This window comes from Pediculus humanus, genomic scaffold (genome assembly GCF_000006295.1).
Source record: "Pediculus humanus corporis 1103172107457 genomic scaffold, whole genome shotgun sequence".
In the NCBI taxonomy this organism is placed as follows: domain Eukaryota; kingdom Metazoa; phylum Arthropoda; class Insecta; order Psocodea; family Pediculidae; genus Pediculus; species Pediculus humanus.
In genome coordinates, this window is record NW_002987077.1 from 394,278 (window position 1) to 412,055 (window position 17,778).

Consider the following 17,778-nt stretch of genomic DNA (forward strand, 5'->3'; position numbering starts at 1 on the left):
AAAATCGATTTTTTTTTTTAAATTTTAATTATTTATTAAGTTCTTGTTATTATTATTATTATTAGTATTAAACTTTTTAAAATCACATTTTCTCTCTCACTCTCTCTCTCTTTCTCTTTTTCTCTCTTCTGAACCTAAACCTTTTAAAATAATAATAATAATAATAATTAAATTTTTTATTTATTTATAAATTTTTTTTTTAAGCGTTAATTATTTCCCCTTTTTAAATCATTTAAAATTTATTATTATTATTATCATTATTATTATTATTATGGTTTTAATTGGCTTTTGCGAATGTGAAGAAGATAAATAATGTGTAAATCGTGGTAATAGCTTCACACACCATTTTGTAAAATCATTTAAATATTATTATAATTATGACTTTTTAAAATAAGAAAAAAAAAGAAAGAGTAGTGGTAATAGAAGTGGAAGAAGAAAAAAAATTCACGGAGGTCTCATTCTATGTGAACGTTCCTCATGATGATAATGATGATGATGATGATGAATTTTAATTCATAATACGTTTTCTTTTGAGTATTATATAGAACGATTTCATTAATTACGGCGCAGCACAACCGTTAAAAAGTCATTCGCTTAAAAGTCTTGAATATTTATATATTAAAAAAAACAATATGGCGGCCCCATCCGGTTCATCGATGATTTATATACTCGGGAAAAGAAAAAAAGAAAAAAAAAATTTTTTTTTTTTCTTACGGGAAGAAATGAATGATATTCTCGCGATTAATCAAATTCAAATTAATGGGTAAAAAATAGATGATGATGATGCTGCTGCCACGTAAAAAAAAAAATTTCCCGTTTTTGTTTTGTTTTGTTTTTTTTTTTACAATAACGATTATTTCGATATATCGCTTTAATAATTTTTTTTATTAAGTTATTATTTTACACCGGAAACCCTTATCATCACCGCGATTTGTGGTTTACCTTACAAAAAAAAATTTTATTATTATTATCGTCGTCTTCATCATCATCATCATCATCATAAAAATTTTCCATTTTTTTCTCGAGTGTGAGGGGAGGCTAGGGGGGAAAGGGAACAAACGTAAAAGAAAACTCGACCGGAATTTTTTTCTTTTTCTTCCGACTTTTTAATATTTTTCTTTTTTACCCACTTCTCCCCCATTCGATAGAGGGGGTAGGGGGATGAAAGATAGGGGGATAAAAAACAAAATCGAAATCATTTCAACTTCTATTATTATTATTACTATTTATATAACGGCTCGTTTATTAAAAAATCGAATTGTTGTTGTCGCATTCGGATTATAATGGCAGCAGGTGAAAATTTTTTTGTTTGTTTGTTCGTTCGTTCGTTCGTTTGTTGTTTGTTCGTTTGTTTGTTTAAATAAAAAAACAAAATTTTTATTTAGTTTTAATGAATCAAAATTTATATATTTAAATACAAAAAAAAAAAAAAAATTGAATATTTATAATATTTATCATTCAGACTAGATTTTTATTAATAAAAAAAAGTAGTAATAATAATAATAATAAATTTTTTCTTTTTAAATTGACTTGAATATCGAAATACGTTTTGCTTATTATTATTATTATTATTATTATTATTATTATTATTATTATTATTACTATTGTTTAAATTATTCACGTACAACTCGTTTAACAACCATAAGGAAAACGTTAAAAATTAATACGAGGGATGCAGAAAAATTTTTTTTTCCTTTTTAAAGATGAATCGGATGTTTTCTTTTTTTTTTTCACAGCCTTTTTCTTTTTTTAATTTTTTTTTTCTTTATTAGGTTGGTGCCTTTACAAAAAAAGGTCGGAACGAGAGAAAACTGGCAAAGGGTAGATTTGGGGGGGTGGGAGGGGCGAAGAAATCAAACATAAAATAATTAATTATTTAATTTTAAATAAAACAACAAAGAAAAGGTGAATTATTACGAACGCGAAATAAAATGTACGCGCGCGTTTTTTTTTTTATTTTTTTCGGGGAAACGTTTTTGTATGATAATAATAATAAAATTACTCGCGAAAAAAAAATTTTTCAAAACCGGTTTTTAACGAGAGAAAGAGAGAGAGAGAGAGAGAATATAATATAAATTTTGAAAAATTACGCAGCGTAAAAATTAAAACTCAATTTGCTTGTTTGTTTGTTTGTTTGCTTTTTTTTTTTTATAGCATATTATTAACTAAGAAAAATTAAAAAGGGAATTATTATTTAATTAATTTTATTTAATAAAAAAAATAAACGCGCTATAAAATGCATAATAATAATAAACTATAAAAAAAAATTATGTAGCGTTTCTGTTTCTTCCCTCATTGATAATTATATTTTAAAAAAAAGGATGGAAAATTAACGATTTCGTTTGTCGTGTTAACTGGAGAAAAAAAAAACAAAATCTGTGACGTAATCGTTTTGTATAAAATAAAAAATTATAGCGCTATAAATTTTATTTAAAAGGAAAAACAGAAAGAAAAAGAAAATCGAATTAAAAAAATGTTTTTAATTCCTTTTAAAAAAAATTTTAGAGGAGGGAAATGAGGGAGGAAAACATCCAGGAAAAAAAGGGGAAGAGCAAAGCGCACCAAACTTAAAAAATTAATAATAATAATAATAATAATAATGATGATGATAATAATAATAATTTTTTGTAATATAATTTTATTTTAATGTAAAAAAAATTTCTGCATCCCTGAGCATTAACATCAAAAACAAAAGAAAACCAAACAGAGCGACTGAAATGTAATAATTAATGTTTGTTTACTGGTTGTATATATATTGTATGTAAAGTTTGTGAATCGTTCGGCTTTCTGTCGGTCGCCATTTTGTTTTTTTTTTGTTGTTAATTTAATTTCTTTTTTTTTATATATATTTATATACGTACGTATTTAATTTTTTTTTTTTGAATAATGTACACTTTACAATCGATAATTATTATATACACTCACATTTTTCGAGGCAAGATTGACTTGTGTTGTTGTTGTTGTGGTCCGAGTTGTTGTTGTCCGTTTTTTACTATCATATGTGTATGGCAACGGAACGTGCCGTGTTTACGGGTGGAATATTATTGTGGTTGTTATGCCTGTGTATGTGATGCATCATGTGATGATGGTTGAGATTTGAATTTCTCATGCTGCTCCTCGTTCTTTGATTATTTGGCACGTCCGGAAGAGCGAACCTTAACTTTTCCCAAAATAATTTATCACCCCATTGTAGGTACGTGTTTGTTTTTAAATAAAGTCTTATGTCCGGATCCAAGTCTTTTTGCGGGACTTCTCCGAGCAATACGACAATCAGCCTTTTTCTCCTGTCTCTTAAAACTTGATGGTGAGCGGATTTGAATTCGAATCTGCACCACTCGGATTTGATGAAATTTTCCGATAGTACCATTATAGTGCGTCTAGAACTTTCGACGGCTTGAACTATGGTATCCGCTATGAATGCGTTCACCGGAAAATCTCTGTAGTGGAGACAAAGTTTATAACTCGGATCACCGTGTTCGAGCATGGGAGCAAGTTCTTCGGCGACCCACGCTTCGTCTTTCGAACTGTAACTCACGAACGCGTCAAATAGTTTATCTCTATCATCTCTATCCAATTCGGTGCTTTTATAAAAAAGTCTAACTCCGAACCGGCTGTAAAACCACACTCTCATTTCTTGTCTGTATAAGAATATCACTAGAATCACAACGATTATCGTTAGGAACGCGGTCATGGTCGCGACCAACAGTGGTAAATAATCTTGTATGTCTTGCCTTTGAACTATCGTCTTTTGTTTTAAACGATCCGTCATGTTGATCGTGTTTTCGATAATGGGTTCGATTTCGCACGACGTCGAGTTATCGTTCACGATGAAGAAACCAATTTCGAAAACGTCCGTTCGATTCGTCGGTTTCATGCACTTTATCGATGATAAATCCGTTATTGTTTTCCTAGACGTTTCTATCCATTCTCTAAAACGATCCGTGTATTCGCATTCGCACGACCAATGATTATTTGAAAGACTCACGGATGTCAGCGACGGAGACAAATGCCACACGGCAAAATATTTTATTTTATTATTGTCTAATCGTAAAATTTCAAGATGGCGTAATGGGAGAAACGTGTCGTTGTTTATGCTAACGATTTTGTTGTTTTGCAAATATAACTGACGAAGGTTTTCGAGTCCTTCGAATTCTTGACCGTTTAGTTCTTGCAAATTGTTATTATCCAAACGAAGGAGTTCTAATTCTTTTAAACCGTTAAAAGTTCGATTGTGAATTATTTCGATGTTTGAAGAATTCATGTAGAGTATTTTTAATTTTTTACGACCGATGAAAGCATGGCTACCGATGGCTTGCAAATCGTTACCGTCCAAATACAACTGCGTCGCATCCATGGGAATGCGTTCCGGCAGTGCGTTCACGTAGCCTTTCGCAGTGCAGTCGACAACGTTCGCCGACCACGATTGATCGTGATAGCACGTGCAATTGTTCGGACATGTCATTTTGCAATCGCACGCGTCGAAATCGCAACAGTGGCACAAAGCGAAACAATGAAATTCGTATTGGCATAAAAATCTGCTGGATTCGACTTCCACAAGCGGAATGTAGGATCTTCCTCTGTTGTACATCAATTTACAATAAATGCTTTCGAGATCCATTAATTTCGGTTGATTTCTCGCGCGATTTTCTTGATTTGATTTTTGCAACCATTCCATAGTGCAATCGCATTCGTACGGATTTCCGCCGATGTAAAATTCTGGTAAAAGTTTATCCGCCGGTACGGCGGATATTCTCAAAGAATTCGGATTCAAACTCGTTATTTTATTACCGTATAAATCCACTCTCGTTAAATTTGGCTTTTTGAAAAATGTATACGATTGAACTTTCGATATGAGATTATCGTTTAAGAAAAGAAGTTCGACGCTGTCGGGAATTGCACTTCCGGTTATTTCCGTTAATTTATTCGCACTCGCATCGAACGTGCTCAAACGTAGATGACTTTCTATTTCGAAATAATTTCCCAATTCGGTTATACGATTCGCGTGAATATCCAGCCACTGTAATCCTGTCGGTATCAAAGCATAATCGAACCATTCCAACCTGTTATCCGATATGTTTAACCATATTAAATTTGGTAACTTAGCAAAAAGGCCCCCGATATCGGATAAATAATTTCCATCGAGTCTTATAGCTTGAAGTTTAACATTATTATCGAACGCTCCAGGTTCGACTTTTTGTATTTTATTCCTGGACAAATTGAGAATTTTTAGGGAAGACATTTTGTCGAAAATTCCCTTGCTTATGTTACCTATATTATTTTCGGTCAATCTTAATCCGTACATGTGTTGCATTTGTCCGAACGTGGAATTGGCAATGTTCGTTATGTGATTTTCACCCAAATCTAAAGTTTTTAGTAGGGGAACGTCGGAAAGGACGAGAGGAACTTCTAATAATTTATTACCGTTTAAATGAAGGTCTTGCAAACTGGAAGAATTTTTCAAAGCTTGAGGATCTATTGATTCTATGTCGTTATTGTCTAAAGAAAGAAGGCTAAGTACGTAAAGGCCGCTAAAGGTATAACTTTCGATCACAGATAAACGATTGTTGGAAAGGATTAAAGTGTGTAAATTGTACAATGAGGAAAATGTATTTTCCGGAATGCTTTCGATAACGTTTCCCTCCAATTTGAGTATTTGAAGGCGATAAAGATCGCGAAAAAGTGAGGGTTCCAATTTGGATATCCTATTGTAGGACACGTCCAAAACGACGAGGTGAAGCATACCGGTGAACGTAGCAGAGTTCACCCATTCCGATGTCAATTCATTTCTCGACAAATCCAAAACTATGAGTTGTGTGAGGTCGTTGAAGAGACCCGGAGCCAATACGTTTATGGAATTATTTTGTAGGTACAATTCTTTCAAATCTTTTTTATCGGAAAATAATTCCGGGGGTAAATTAACTAATTTATTATTATTTAAACTTAATACGGTTAATGATATTAAACCTTCGAGAGCTCGATCCGCGAGCAAAGACATACCATTTCCGTTAAGGTAAAGTTTTTTTAATTTTAATAGTCCAGATAATGCTTCCGGTGGCACGACGTCGATGCTGTTATTCGACAAATCCAATATGACTAAATTGCTACCGCATTTATTGGTGTTTTGCTCTTGTCCGCTTCCGCCGAATCTTAAAGCCGTAACGTTTCTCAAACGATTTCTCGTTAAATTTAAATATTCTAATTTGTGCAATGGACAAAAAACGCCGTCCGCAAGCGTCCATATATTATTTTCTCCTAAATCTAATCTTTGGAGTAAGTCTAAATTCTCTTCGAATGCATCCGGTTGTATGTGGAGAGTCATTGCCGACCAATCCGTGTTGTGAGTTCTCAAAGTTAAATTTCTTAATTCTTTGAGACCCTTAAAAGCACCCGCCGTTAAATTTCCTATTTTGCAATATTCTATCGAAAGTTCTTTAAGTTCGACGAGAGATCTAAAACTACCCGAATTTAAGGAACTTTGAAAAAATAACGTGTTGTTACACTCCAAACGTAAGCGAACCGTGTGCTGGGGTTGAATCACGCTGAAATTCGTATTTTCAACTTCGCTATTTATCGTTCCCAAACGGCAAACTAATGCCACGTCTTCGTCGTCTACGGCCGCCGTGTTTTCCCCGTCGGAATTCGCGGATAGCCATTTGCACTCGTCGGGTGCCTGATATCTCAATGCTTTGCTAAGGGACGCGGATAAAACGCTAAAAGTCGCCCCGAAAAAGATGGTAAACGTCACGATGTTCATTTTTAACAAGTTTTTTTATTATTATTATTATCTCTCCAGACTTTATTTAACGGTTGAAAAAAAAGCAACGGGATAATATCTTACGATTCGAAGCAAAGCTTCTTCGTATTTTCACAATAATTTATTTGAAAATGGCGACATTTTATTATAAAATTTTCGCTGATATTTTTACGGAAAAAAAAAACGTTAGGAAAATTAATTTTTTTTCGCAACGTTCACATCGTTCGCGAACGGTTGACGTGTGTGCTTGCGTTTGTATACAAACATATAAACAAAAACAAGTTTTAAAATCGCACTTTTTTTTTTTTAAAAAAACTTTAATTAATTAAAAATCCGCAACAGTAAAAGTTTTCATTACTTATTTTAACATTTCATGTCGACACAACAAACAAACAAACAAACAAACGGTCGAAAAAAAATTAATATTATTACTATTACGATTATGAAAAAAAATCACGAACAACACAATTATTAATAATAATAATATTTAATAATTTATTTTTATTTAAATAAGAACACCACCAACACTTGAACACAATAATCCGAAATTGCGTATCCATAATGCGTATCCATTTATATTAACAACCACATCGATAGCAGATATTTTTTTTTCCCGTCATTTTTATTTATTTATTTATTGATATGCGAAAAAAATTTTGTTAAAATAAAATATTTTAAAAACGAACGTAATAATTATTATTATTATTAATTTAAAAAAATAAATAATTAACGAAAGAAATGAAAAATCGAACCGACACACCCGAACTTGGTGCCGTTTTCTCAAAGACTGATGAAACTTAACATAGTTGCATTGGTTGTAAAAAAAAAAAAAAAAAAAGTATAATGGCCGTGGCCTTGTGGACGCGACCAGCCGGCACAAGAACCAGCCAGATCCCCTCTTCTAAAGAGTGAGTGAGAGAGAGAGAGAATATAACGTACCACGTTAGGAGCGTAAGAAGACTTCTTCGGGTGATACCAACAAAATGTTATAAATGGTATTCGGACTACGTCATCATTGAAAAACTTTATGTTGTCGGTTTTAAATGTGGTAAATGATTCTTCGAGTTCGGTCTTTTACCATTTACTCCATTTTATAAATAAAAAAAAAATTTTTTGTACTTCTTCTTTCTTTCTTTCTCTTTTTCTTTCCCCGTAAATCTATCTTTTTTTTTTAAATAAATTTTTTAGTTATTTTATTTGACTGTAGAGTGAGCCATTTATCAGTTAATGATTTCGTACCTGAATGTTAAGAGATAAATTTTTTTAATAAAATAAATAAATACATTTTTTTTAAATCTTCGTACGTCGTTTTAATAACACAATCGGGTTGTTTTCGTTTGTTGGTTGGTTGTTTTCTTGTTAATAATAATGATAATGATGATAATTTTGTTTTTTTATTAATAATTTTGGATTTTTTGATATTTGAAAAAGAAAAAATTAAAATTGCTAGAAGAAATTTTTTTTTTTGTTATTCGTGGTTCGTTTTCCGTTGTCATCTGCTATTTATTTCGTCTGCTAAAAAATAAATAAATAAAATCATTTATAATTAATGTCCTCCGCGTGTTCGCCCGTGTGTCTCTCTATTGTTATTATATATTAATTTTTTTTTTTTAGTTTTTAAGGATAGGTGTAAAACTTAATTAATTAACCTTTGAGATGTAAAGAAAAATCATTCTGACTGACTGACTGATTGATTGATTGATTGATTGTTTGATTGTGGGAAGATGAGAGGAGGAACGGGGAGAATCGTTAAGAAATTATTAAGATTTTTACATGTTCTTTTATTTCATTTCGTTTTTTTTTTTGATGTTTGTATTGGAAAAATGTCAGAAGTGATTGAGGGTTGGGAGGTGGCGGCGGTGGTGGTGGTGGTAGAGTCGGATCATCCATTCGTGGGTATTTTACAAAAGAAAAAGAAAAAAAAATTTTCGAATTTAAAATTGAAAAGTTCGGAAGCGATTTTTGTTTGTTACTATTAAATTAATCAGTGTCAGTTTGGCAATATTTAACCAAGTGGTTTTTTTTTTTTTATGTTATGACGGTACCTTCTTTGGAAAGAAGTTTTTTCTTCGTCTTCTTCTTTCTTTAGAGAGAGAGAGAGAGAGAGAGAGAGAGAGAGAGAGAGAGAGAGAGATACACACAAAAGACAAATTTTAATGTAATATTTCAATGACAAAAAATTATTTTTTTTTATTTGAATTTATAAATTTTTTTTGCGGTAATTAATTTTTTTTTTTTTTTTATTAACGCCCGAAAAAAAGAAATATTGTGGGGGGCAGGGGTAACGTTTTTTTTTCAACTCCCCTGCTTGTGTGTGCGTGTGTGAGTGCGCGTGGGTTGAATAAAATCAAATGAATGCCGATTTACAAAAAAAAAAAAAAAAAAAAAAGAAAAACGTTAAAAAAAGTTTCCATCGCGTTTGTTGTTGTCGTTGTTTTTTTTTGCGATTTGCTATATGTATATATTATAGCGCTATATTTGCACTATATTGTGTGCGTGTGCGTGTGTGCGTGCGTGATGAACTTGTGTCTTCTTTCGATCCATCATAATAAATCTTTTTGAAATTCGTTTTATAAAAACTTTTATTTAATAGAGAGAAAAATTTTTTTTTTTTTTAATTTGGTAACGATGAGAAGAAAAAAAAATTGTTGTTGTTGTTGTTTGTCGTATGAAAGCGTTAAATAAAGATAAAATACTAGATAAATTGTTTTTGTTGTATGAGTATATGAAAAGGTTCGAAGAAAATGGAAAAATTAAAATAAAAAAAAAAACCGTTTTTTGTTTGTTGTTTCCATTTCAGGTACACAGAAAAAAAATTTTTTTTCGATTTTAACTCTCACCCGTTACCTCCGCGATGTGTCATCTCCTCTCGTTTGTTATTTACAGTTTTATAATTGAAATCATCATCATTATTATCATTATTATTATTATTTTAGAATTTCCGTGGAAGGAAAAAAAGAAGGGATATAAAAAAATTTTTTTTTTATTTTCTTTCCTTTCTAGAACTTTCTTTCTTTTTTATTATTCTCTCGTCTTTTTGTCTCTTACACACACTCGCGCACACGCACACACACTCACTCTCTCTCTCTCTCTCTTTCTTTCTTTTCCTTTTGTCTTTTTGTTTGTTTGTCGGTTCTAAGAGAGAGAAAAAAAGGAATTTATTATTTATACGATTTGTTTTTCACATGTGTAACCAAATAATTTTTTATGAGTTTTACGATATTAAAATGAAAATGAAAAAAAAAAAAATTTAATATCTTTTTGTTCAAAAAAAAAAAGGTTTAAAAATTTAAAATTTAAACCTTTGATGAAATATTTTTTAAAAAACAAAGAAAGGAAAGAAAAGGAAGGAAAAGGAAAAGGCACTAAAAACATGTCCCACGCTCTTATCTACAATCAATAGAAAAAAAAAAATTTTAATAATAAAAAGTCGAGAGGACGAGTCGTATTGCAACGTAGGCGATTTATTTATATAAAAAAATCATTTTCTTGTTGTTTGTTGTTTGTTGTTGGTTGTTGTACAAGTCGAAGAATTTTCAATGACGTTCCATAAAAAAAAAAAAAATCCAAAGTCTAACTGGAATTCATTTCCTTTCCCTCAGATCCTCACAAAAATGGCTTCCGAAATGTTTTAATTAATTATTTAATTTTTATAAAAAGGGTCATCATCCTGTTAAATTTTCTGGAATCCCGGGATTTTATTTTAAATAAATAAATAAAAAAGGAAGCAAAAAAAAACCGGTAGGCGAAGGATCGATCGTTCGATCGTCGTCATTTCGTACACAAAAAAAGTTGTGTAGGTGTTGGTTTAAATTGAATAAGACACAAAGAATCCGACACAAATTAAATTATATACGATAAATCAATTTCAAGTTAACAACAACAACAACAACCGAAACAACAAACAACAAGAAGGTAAAAAAAAAAAGATTAGATAAATTGATGGTCAAATCTAAAATGCAACAAAATGCGAAGGTGATATAGAGAAAAAAAAGATAAAAAAATTAAAGTTCAATAAAAAATATATCAAAAACGATAGATCGATCGATCGATCGATGGATCGATGTATCGATAAAACAATCGAACGCGTTCGTTTAAAATCGGCAATAATAATAATACATTCGTATGATAATTTGAATAAATTGAAATAATGAGTTAGTTGTGTCGTGGAAAAAGAAATAAGGTTCGTTGTCCTTTTTATCCAGCAATTTTTCTGTCTCAAGCTGTGTTACAACGAGTCCGAGACTCTTGGGGGGGCCACTCCTTTGGTGTCGGTTTCATTGTTTTTTATAGTTTTACTTTATCCCATGTTTTCCTCTAATTTCTTTCGGTTCCTCGCGTTTTCTTTTCCAGTTTCATTAAAATCCCTTTGATGACTAAATTTTGCATTTTTTTTCTTTTTGTTCCAGGTAAGATTTCACGAATTTGTCGTTTTATGTATATTAGATTTCTAGTGACACGTGATTTTAATTATCGTAAGGTGAGTAGGATTTTTTTTGGGAAAAATTTTATCAAATTTGTTGGGGTTTTTCGCGATATATCGATTGTTAGATATATCGTTACTTTCGATTTTCTTTTTTTATTTATTAATTTTCACTTTTAATAATTTACGATACGGGTACCCCGAAAATAATAAAAAAAAGGTAAAATAATGTCGGTTAAAAAAAGTTTTTTCTTATTACTACTACGTCCACGTCATTATTCATCGATAATTTTTTTTTTTTTTTTTTATAAGAAGACAGTCTTGAAACGACCGTGTATGCGTACGGGTATTTAGAGGAATTGATGTGTCCCACTGGGTACCGGATTGTATATTTAAAATCTGTCAAGAGATTTGACAATCCCGTGTGGAGGTCTTGGTTGGGGCCCTCGTGCCTCATTCATCATGTCTTCCTTTTTGTTAGATTTGACATTTTACTCTTTCCTACCGAGCGTGATTGCGATGCACATTCCCGACGACACACACGAAAACGAACCACTTTTTTCTTCTTCTTCTTCTTTCTTTCTTTCGTTTATAACAGGCATAATAATAAAAAACGGGTGAGATTTTCGGACACCTTCTCCCCCTTCCCTACCTCGCATCCCTCTCCCCCCTAACCCCCCGGCTCCCTCGTTTGTTATTTGTTTTAATAATGTTTGGTCGTTGTTGTTGTTGTTTGGTCGGTTATCGAGGTAAAAGGTCAACTTGATATTTAAAAAATATTATTATTATTAATTTTCCCACTTGTGCTTTTATAGTTATCATTATTTTGAAAAAATAATAATAATTTTTTTATTTATTGCTATCACACGAACGCAGACAAATTTATGTTTTCTATTAGTTTGTCTATTTTTTCTTTTTCTTTTTTTTTGATTGTTGTTGTAATAATAATAATAATAATTTAATTTTTTCATTTTTTTTTTTAATATCAAATTTGTTTGTTTGTTGTTGTTGTATTAATTAACACATGGCGCAAAAAATTATATTATTATTATTTTCTTCATTTGATTTTATCATTTTTACTCGTTGGAGTTTCTCTGGAATGTTCTTAATTATTTCCTTAATTGGTAACACGTTTCCCCCCCCCCAAAAAAAAGCAAATAATTCCATTTCGATTGTAAACGTTTTTGAAAATTTTTTCGTGCGAAGCGAGGGAGGGGGGGTTTGCGAAAGATAATCGATTGATAAGAAAATATATGAATTATCGTGTGAAGTAAGATACATAAATAATCGTTTGTTATAAAAAAAAAATTTGCTTCCGTTTATGTTTTATATTCGGCGCCTTGCATTGCATTTCTGTAAGAATTTTTTTTTGTTGTGTTTGATTGGTCAAAAAAACAAACTAGTTTTTGAAATGGAAGAACACTTTTGTTTAAAACTCCTGTCAAAATTGTTTTTTTTTTCTTGAAAAATTTACAACGAATCCACGACCGTGTGTGATTTAATTTGAAATCTCAAATGTTGAATAAAAAAAAAAGAAAGGAAAAAAAGGAAAAAAAATTGTGCGCATGCGCAAAATTTATATAATATAAAAAAAATTAACAACTCCTGGTCATTGCCATTCGCACTCGAACGGACCCGTAAATAATTTTTTTTTTGTTTATGTATTTATTATTATTATTATTATTATTATTATTATTATTATTATTATTATTTAATTTTCTTTGTCATTGTTTATTTGAATTTTCCAGGTTTTTTTTTTGTTTAAATTCAATTACTATTACCTTATTTTGTTTATTGCTTAATTTGCTTTTTTTTATATTTTCACAATGTGAAAATTCGATATGTGCCTGACTTTTAAAAAAGGTTTTATTATTATTATTATTATTTGTTTAAAATGTCGAGTCCTCTAAAAAAAGAAAATTAATTTGAGTTTTCTCTCTCTCTCTCTCTCTCTCTCTCTCTTCAGAAAACGGTTAATGATAAAATTCGTATCGAATCTTTTACTAAATTTTTATCCAGTAGGATTTCGTTTGTTTCGTTTGTTTATTTAACCAGAATTTGTAACGTTTTTTTTTTTTGTTAAAAAACCGTTATTGTGATCTTTTTTGCACCAAAAAAAAATTAATAATTTGCGGCTCGAACTGGAGAAAAAGAAACGATAATAATGATGATGACTTTTTTTTGTTAATTGTTTCAATCAATGAATTGTAATAAACGAGATTTGGAAAAGACCGTTTTGCGGTTTACGTAAAAATATATGAAGTGTTAACAAAAAACTGTTTTCTACATAAAAAAAAATATTTCCAGACGTTTTCGTCACACTTTAAATTTTCAACATTATTATCATCATTCATATAATTTCTTAACTGGAGGATAAAAATATATACGAAATTCATTTTTTTTAAAAAAATTTTCCTTTATGGGTGTATGTATAGTTTTTCGACCAATTAATTTTTATTGTGTTTTGATATTTTGGAACTTTTTTTTTTTTTTTGGAAATTTAACTCAACCTCCTCCTCCTACTCTTCCTCTTCCTTCTTCTCTTCCTCCTCCTACTCCTCCCACACAACAACGACGAGAAAAAAAAATTTATCGTTTTCTTTTTAATAAACCCGAAAATTTAAAATAATGGACGATGGATAATTATTTATTTATTTATTTAAACAATATAATACGCGGCGTTTAACTCGTTATTCCAGAAACAAAAAAAAAAGACCAGAAGAAATTTACCACCATTTCCGTTTCTGGAGAAAATTAATCGATTCTGGTTTTTATCAATTTAATTTGTTTTTTTTTTTCGCTTTTTTTTATTATAAAAATTTTATTTACGAATTTTTTTATTCGATTCATTCATTCATTCATTCGTTCATTCGTTTAAATTATTCTGGAATGAATTTTTTTTATAAACAAAAAATTATTTATTTGTTTATATATAAAAGAAAAATAAATTTTAGGCCCGTTTTGTTTTTTAAATAATAATAATAATAATAATAAATCCCGGGTTGAAAATTTATTATTGTAAAAAACCTGGAAACCGAGTTAGTAATAAACAAACAAACAAAAAAAAAAAATTTGAGACACGCAATGTGAAACCTCCTCGTCTTACCTCCGTATCAGTGTCGTATTAAGGTAAAAGCGACAAAAAAAACGTAGGAAAATTATTAATAAGGTTTTTTTTTGCGAGAATTATAATAATAATAATAATAAAGATGAAAGGATCGAAATTCATAACAAAAACAAAAACTTATTTTAAAATGGCGTATCATCATATAACTCATTCAAGGGAGAAGAAATTAAGATAATTATAATTAAATAGTAAGTTTATAGAGGAGCTATAATTTCAATATGACAATTTGATACTACCCTTTACCCCCAACCCTTCGTTCTACCCCCTTCCCCCCATTTTTTTACGTTTCGAATGTATTTGTATCCGTTGGTGATAAAAAAAAAACGATCCACAATAAAGTAGTTCATTCATTTTCAATTCCCAAATGAAAAAAAAAAGAAAAAAAAATTAAAAATTTGTCTTCTGCTTGTTATTATTATTATTATTAATAAGGAAAATGTATCGTTGAAAATTTACACGAGCGGAATTTTTCGAAACGTAGCCTTCAGAATAAAAAAAAAAAAAAAAATTTTGTGTGTGTGTGTGTTTGAATGTCCTCTGTTATAATCCGTCTATGATCAGTCATCCGTATTTAGTTTTAAAAACAATTTGCGGTTTTAGTTTTTTTTTTTTTCGTGGAAGCAGAATGTAAAAAAATTTTTTTTAAAAAATATTTATTGTAATTTTAGTTGGTAGTCGAAAGGAATGTGACAAAATAATAAAATGATCGAATTTTATTTTAAGAAAATTTTTTAATTTCAAACGAATTTTATTTTATTTTCATTGGCAAAAAACAAGCAAACAAACAAACAAACGAGAATCGATAATAACAACAACAACAACCGAAGACAATTCTTTTGTTTAAAATAAAAAAAAGAACTTTGAGCGTTTATAATCGGTCAAACCTTTTTTTTTTTTGTTTTTCTTCGAACGTATCGTAAATTAGTTTTTCTAAATATTAGACAGTTGAAGGATGATAATCATTTCAATAACAAGCAGAAGACAAAAAAAAAAAAAGGGAAACCTTGAAAAATGAAAACATAATCAATCGAGAATTAAAAAAAAAAAAGAATTTATCTTCAAAAAAGGCAAAGAAAAGGCATCGTCAGCGGGCGGTTGTTCGAAGGTTACTTTTTTTTTTTTTTTGTTATGTTTGCCACCGTGAAAATAAAAGTTTGACGTACGTGACTTTTTATTTATTATCATCGCTCTTATCACTTATTTAATAACACAAATTTGTAAACATAACAAAATTAAACTACTACTTACACGCTTGTAAAAGGTTGACAAAAAGGTTGTAACAACAAAAAGGTTTTTCATTACTTAAAAAAAAAAACAATCGTGAAATCATCAAAAAATGAAATACCTTCAACTCCTACTAAAAAAAAAAAAAAATCGGACGCCATTAATTTTACCTTTTTTTTTTTTATTTTTCTCATTTTGGCACCCCGGAGGGCAAATACCTCTGACTTTTTGACCCCACTCGATTGACAAAAAAAAATAAGAAGAAGGGAAAACCTTGAAATAACGTGTTTGTATTCGTTTCCTTCTACAACGATCATTCCTTTTTCCAATTTGTCCTCCATTTTAATTTTTAAATAAAAAATTTTTCAGGGTTGCCAATTACAAAACAAAAATCATATCGATTTTTTCTCATATTCTCACGCTTATCAATTTTTTTTTGTTTTTAGAAAAAAAAAAAAAAGTCTTGCGAATATGAATCGATTTCGTGCCTTACTTAACCATATCCGTTTACCGTCATTTTATCGATAATAATAATAATAATAATGATTATTATGACGACAAGAGAATCGATTTGAATCAATGAGTTTTAAAAAAAATTTTACGTCACACGGTCGCGGTCGGTTTTTTAAAAAAAATAATATTTATGGAGTTTCAATGAACCGTGAAAGTTATTTTAAACACGAAAAAAAAAAATTTTTTTTTTTGGTTACCTCTTTTATCGGATTCGAACCTGTTACCTATTGAACAACGTAATGACGTCATTCAATAAAACGTTTCATTTGTCATAATAATTTCGATACGAGTAATTTTGACTAACCTTTAGGGAAAAGATGGAGGAAGGTTTAACACGGTAATTCACGCCCTTTTGAAATCATTGTTAAATTTTAATTTAAATCTTATTTAACACCGCCATTGAATGATGAAAAGAAAAAGAAGCAGAAGAAAAGGAATTTTCTACGAAAAAAAAGAAAAAAAATGTAGCATCTGTTCTCTTAAGGACATTATAATAGTTTGTGAGGACAGTAGATTTTACTCGGGAACAATAATTACCCTCATTCGATTATGACATATAAGAGGGAGGAGGGTTTGCGAGCGACTCATCATCATCATCATCATCATAAAAAGGAGGTATTGTTAAGAGGTTGAAGGGGAAGGGGGGTACATGCGAATTAGGTGGCTGTCACGGTTCGCCAACGTTGAAAAAATAAAAAGCTGAACAAATACATTTGATACCTTTTAAATTGGGGATGAATCGGATTGTTATAATCATTTTACCAACAACTGTGAATTGTTGTATTTTTTTTTTTTTTGTTGTTTGTCAAGGTGGCATCCCTGACAATTTTTAAAAGTAAGTAGGATCCTCGTAAAAATTGGGTTTTTCTTTTCTTTTTTCTTCTTTTATTCGATTTAATTGAAGATTTGGTGTGGTTTTTACAAAAGGCAACGATAGTTAAACTTTTGTCATAAAAGCGAGGGATTCGTTTGAATTAAAAATTAATTTTTGTATGTTTGTTCTGACAAACGACAACAACACTTAAAACCCGCCCTCCCCTCATATCTACTTTTCGTCACTCCACAAAAATTTATCAATGTATATTTTATTACCGGAGAGAAAAAATAATAAAATCTTTTGACGAAGTGGCTGAAGTATAGTTTGTTTTGTGAAAATTTTCCGCCATTTTGTTTTTTTTTTTGCGAAAATTATAATTTTATCGAATTGTTTGTCGTTGTTGTTGTTGTTAAAAAATAATTTTGTTTTTTTTTTTGTTTTAAAATTTCGTTTTTCGTTATTTATTTTGATTTTACTCTCGTTTGTCAACACACGACAAACTTATTTCCCAACAACAAACAACAACAACAACAAAATTTCGTTTTTTTTTTTTTTGTACAAATTTAATAGTTTTTAAATTTTCAAAAGTTGTTACACTGGATTTTTAACAAAAATTCTAAATCCAATTTTTTTCAGGTATTTTTTTTTTCGTAAGTAAAAATTTTGTGGATTCATTTTAATGGGGAGATTTTTAAACCCACCTCCCCCTCATAAGTTTTATTATAAGTAAATAAAACAATTTTCTACGTTGCCTATTTTTTTTCAATTTTTGTTGCCCGACGACCCTTTTAAGTTGTTTTTCGGGGTAAACAATAAAAGAAAAAATATTTTCGGGGGTTGTTGTTGTCGTTGTTGTTGTTTTTGTTGTTGTTTTTGTTTGGAGTTCACCCCACCAAAAAAAAAAAACTCATGCAATTTTT

The 17,778-nt window shown here is 29.9% G+C and overlaps 1 protein-coding gene across 1 annotated transcript; it reads right to left on the minus strand.

The window, feature by feature from the left end:
* Positions 1-2,995: 2,995 nt before the first annotated feature.
* On the minus strand, positions 2,996-6,754 carry Phum_PHUM107160 (toll, putative; the record flags this gene model as incomplete). The annotated part of the gene is made up of 2 exons (XM_002424052.1): positions 2,996-3,726; positions 3,760-6,754. 2 exons carry the CDS (start codon positions 6,752-6,754, stop codon positions 2,996-2,998), a joined length of 3,726 nt encoding a protein of 1,241 aa, XP_002424097.1.
* Positions 6,755-17,778: the final 11,024 nt, after the last annotated feature.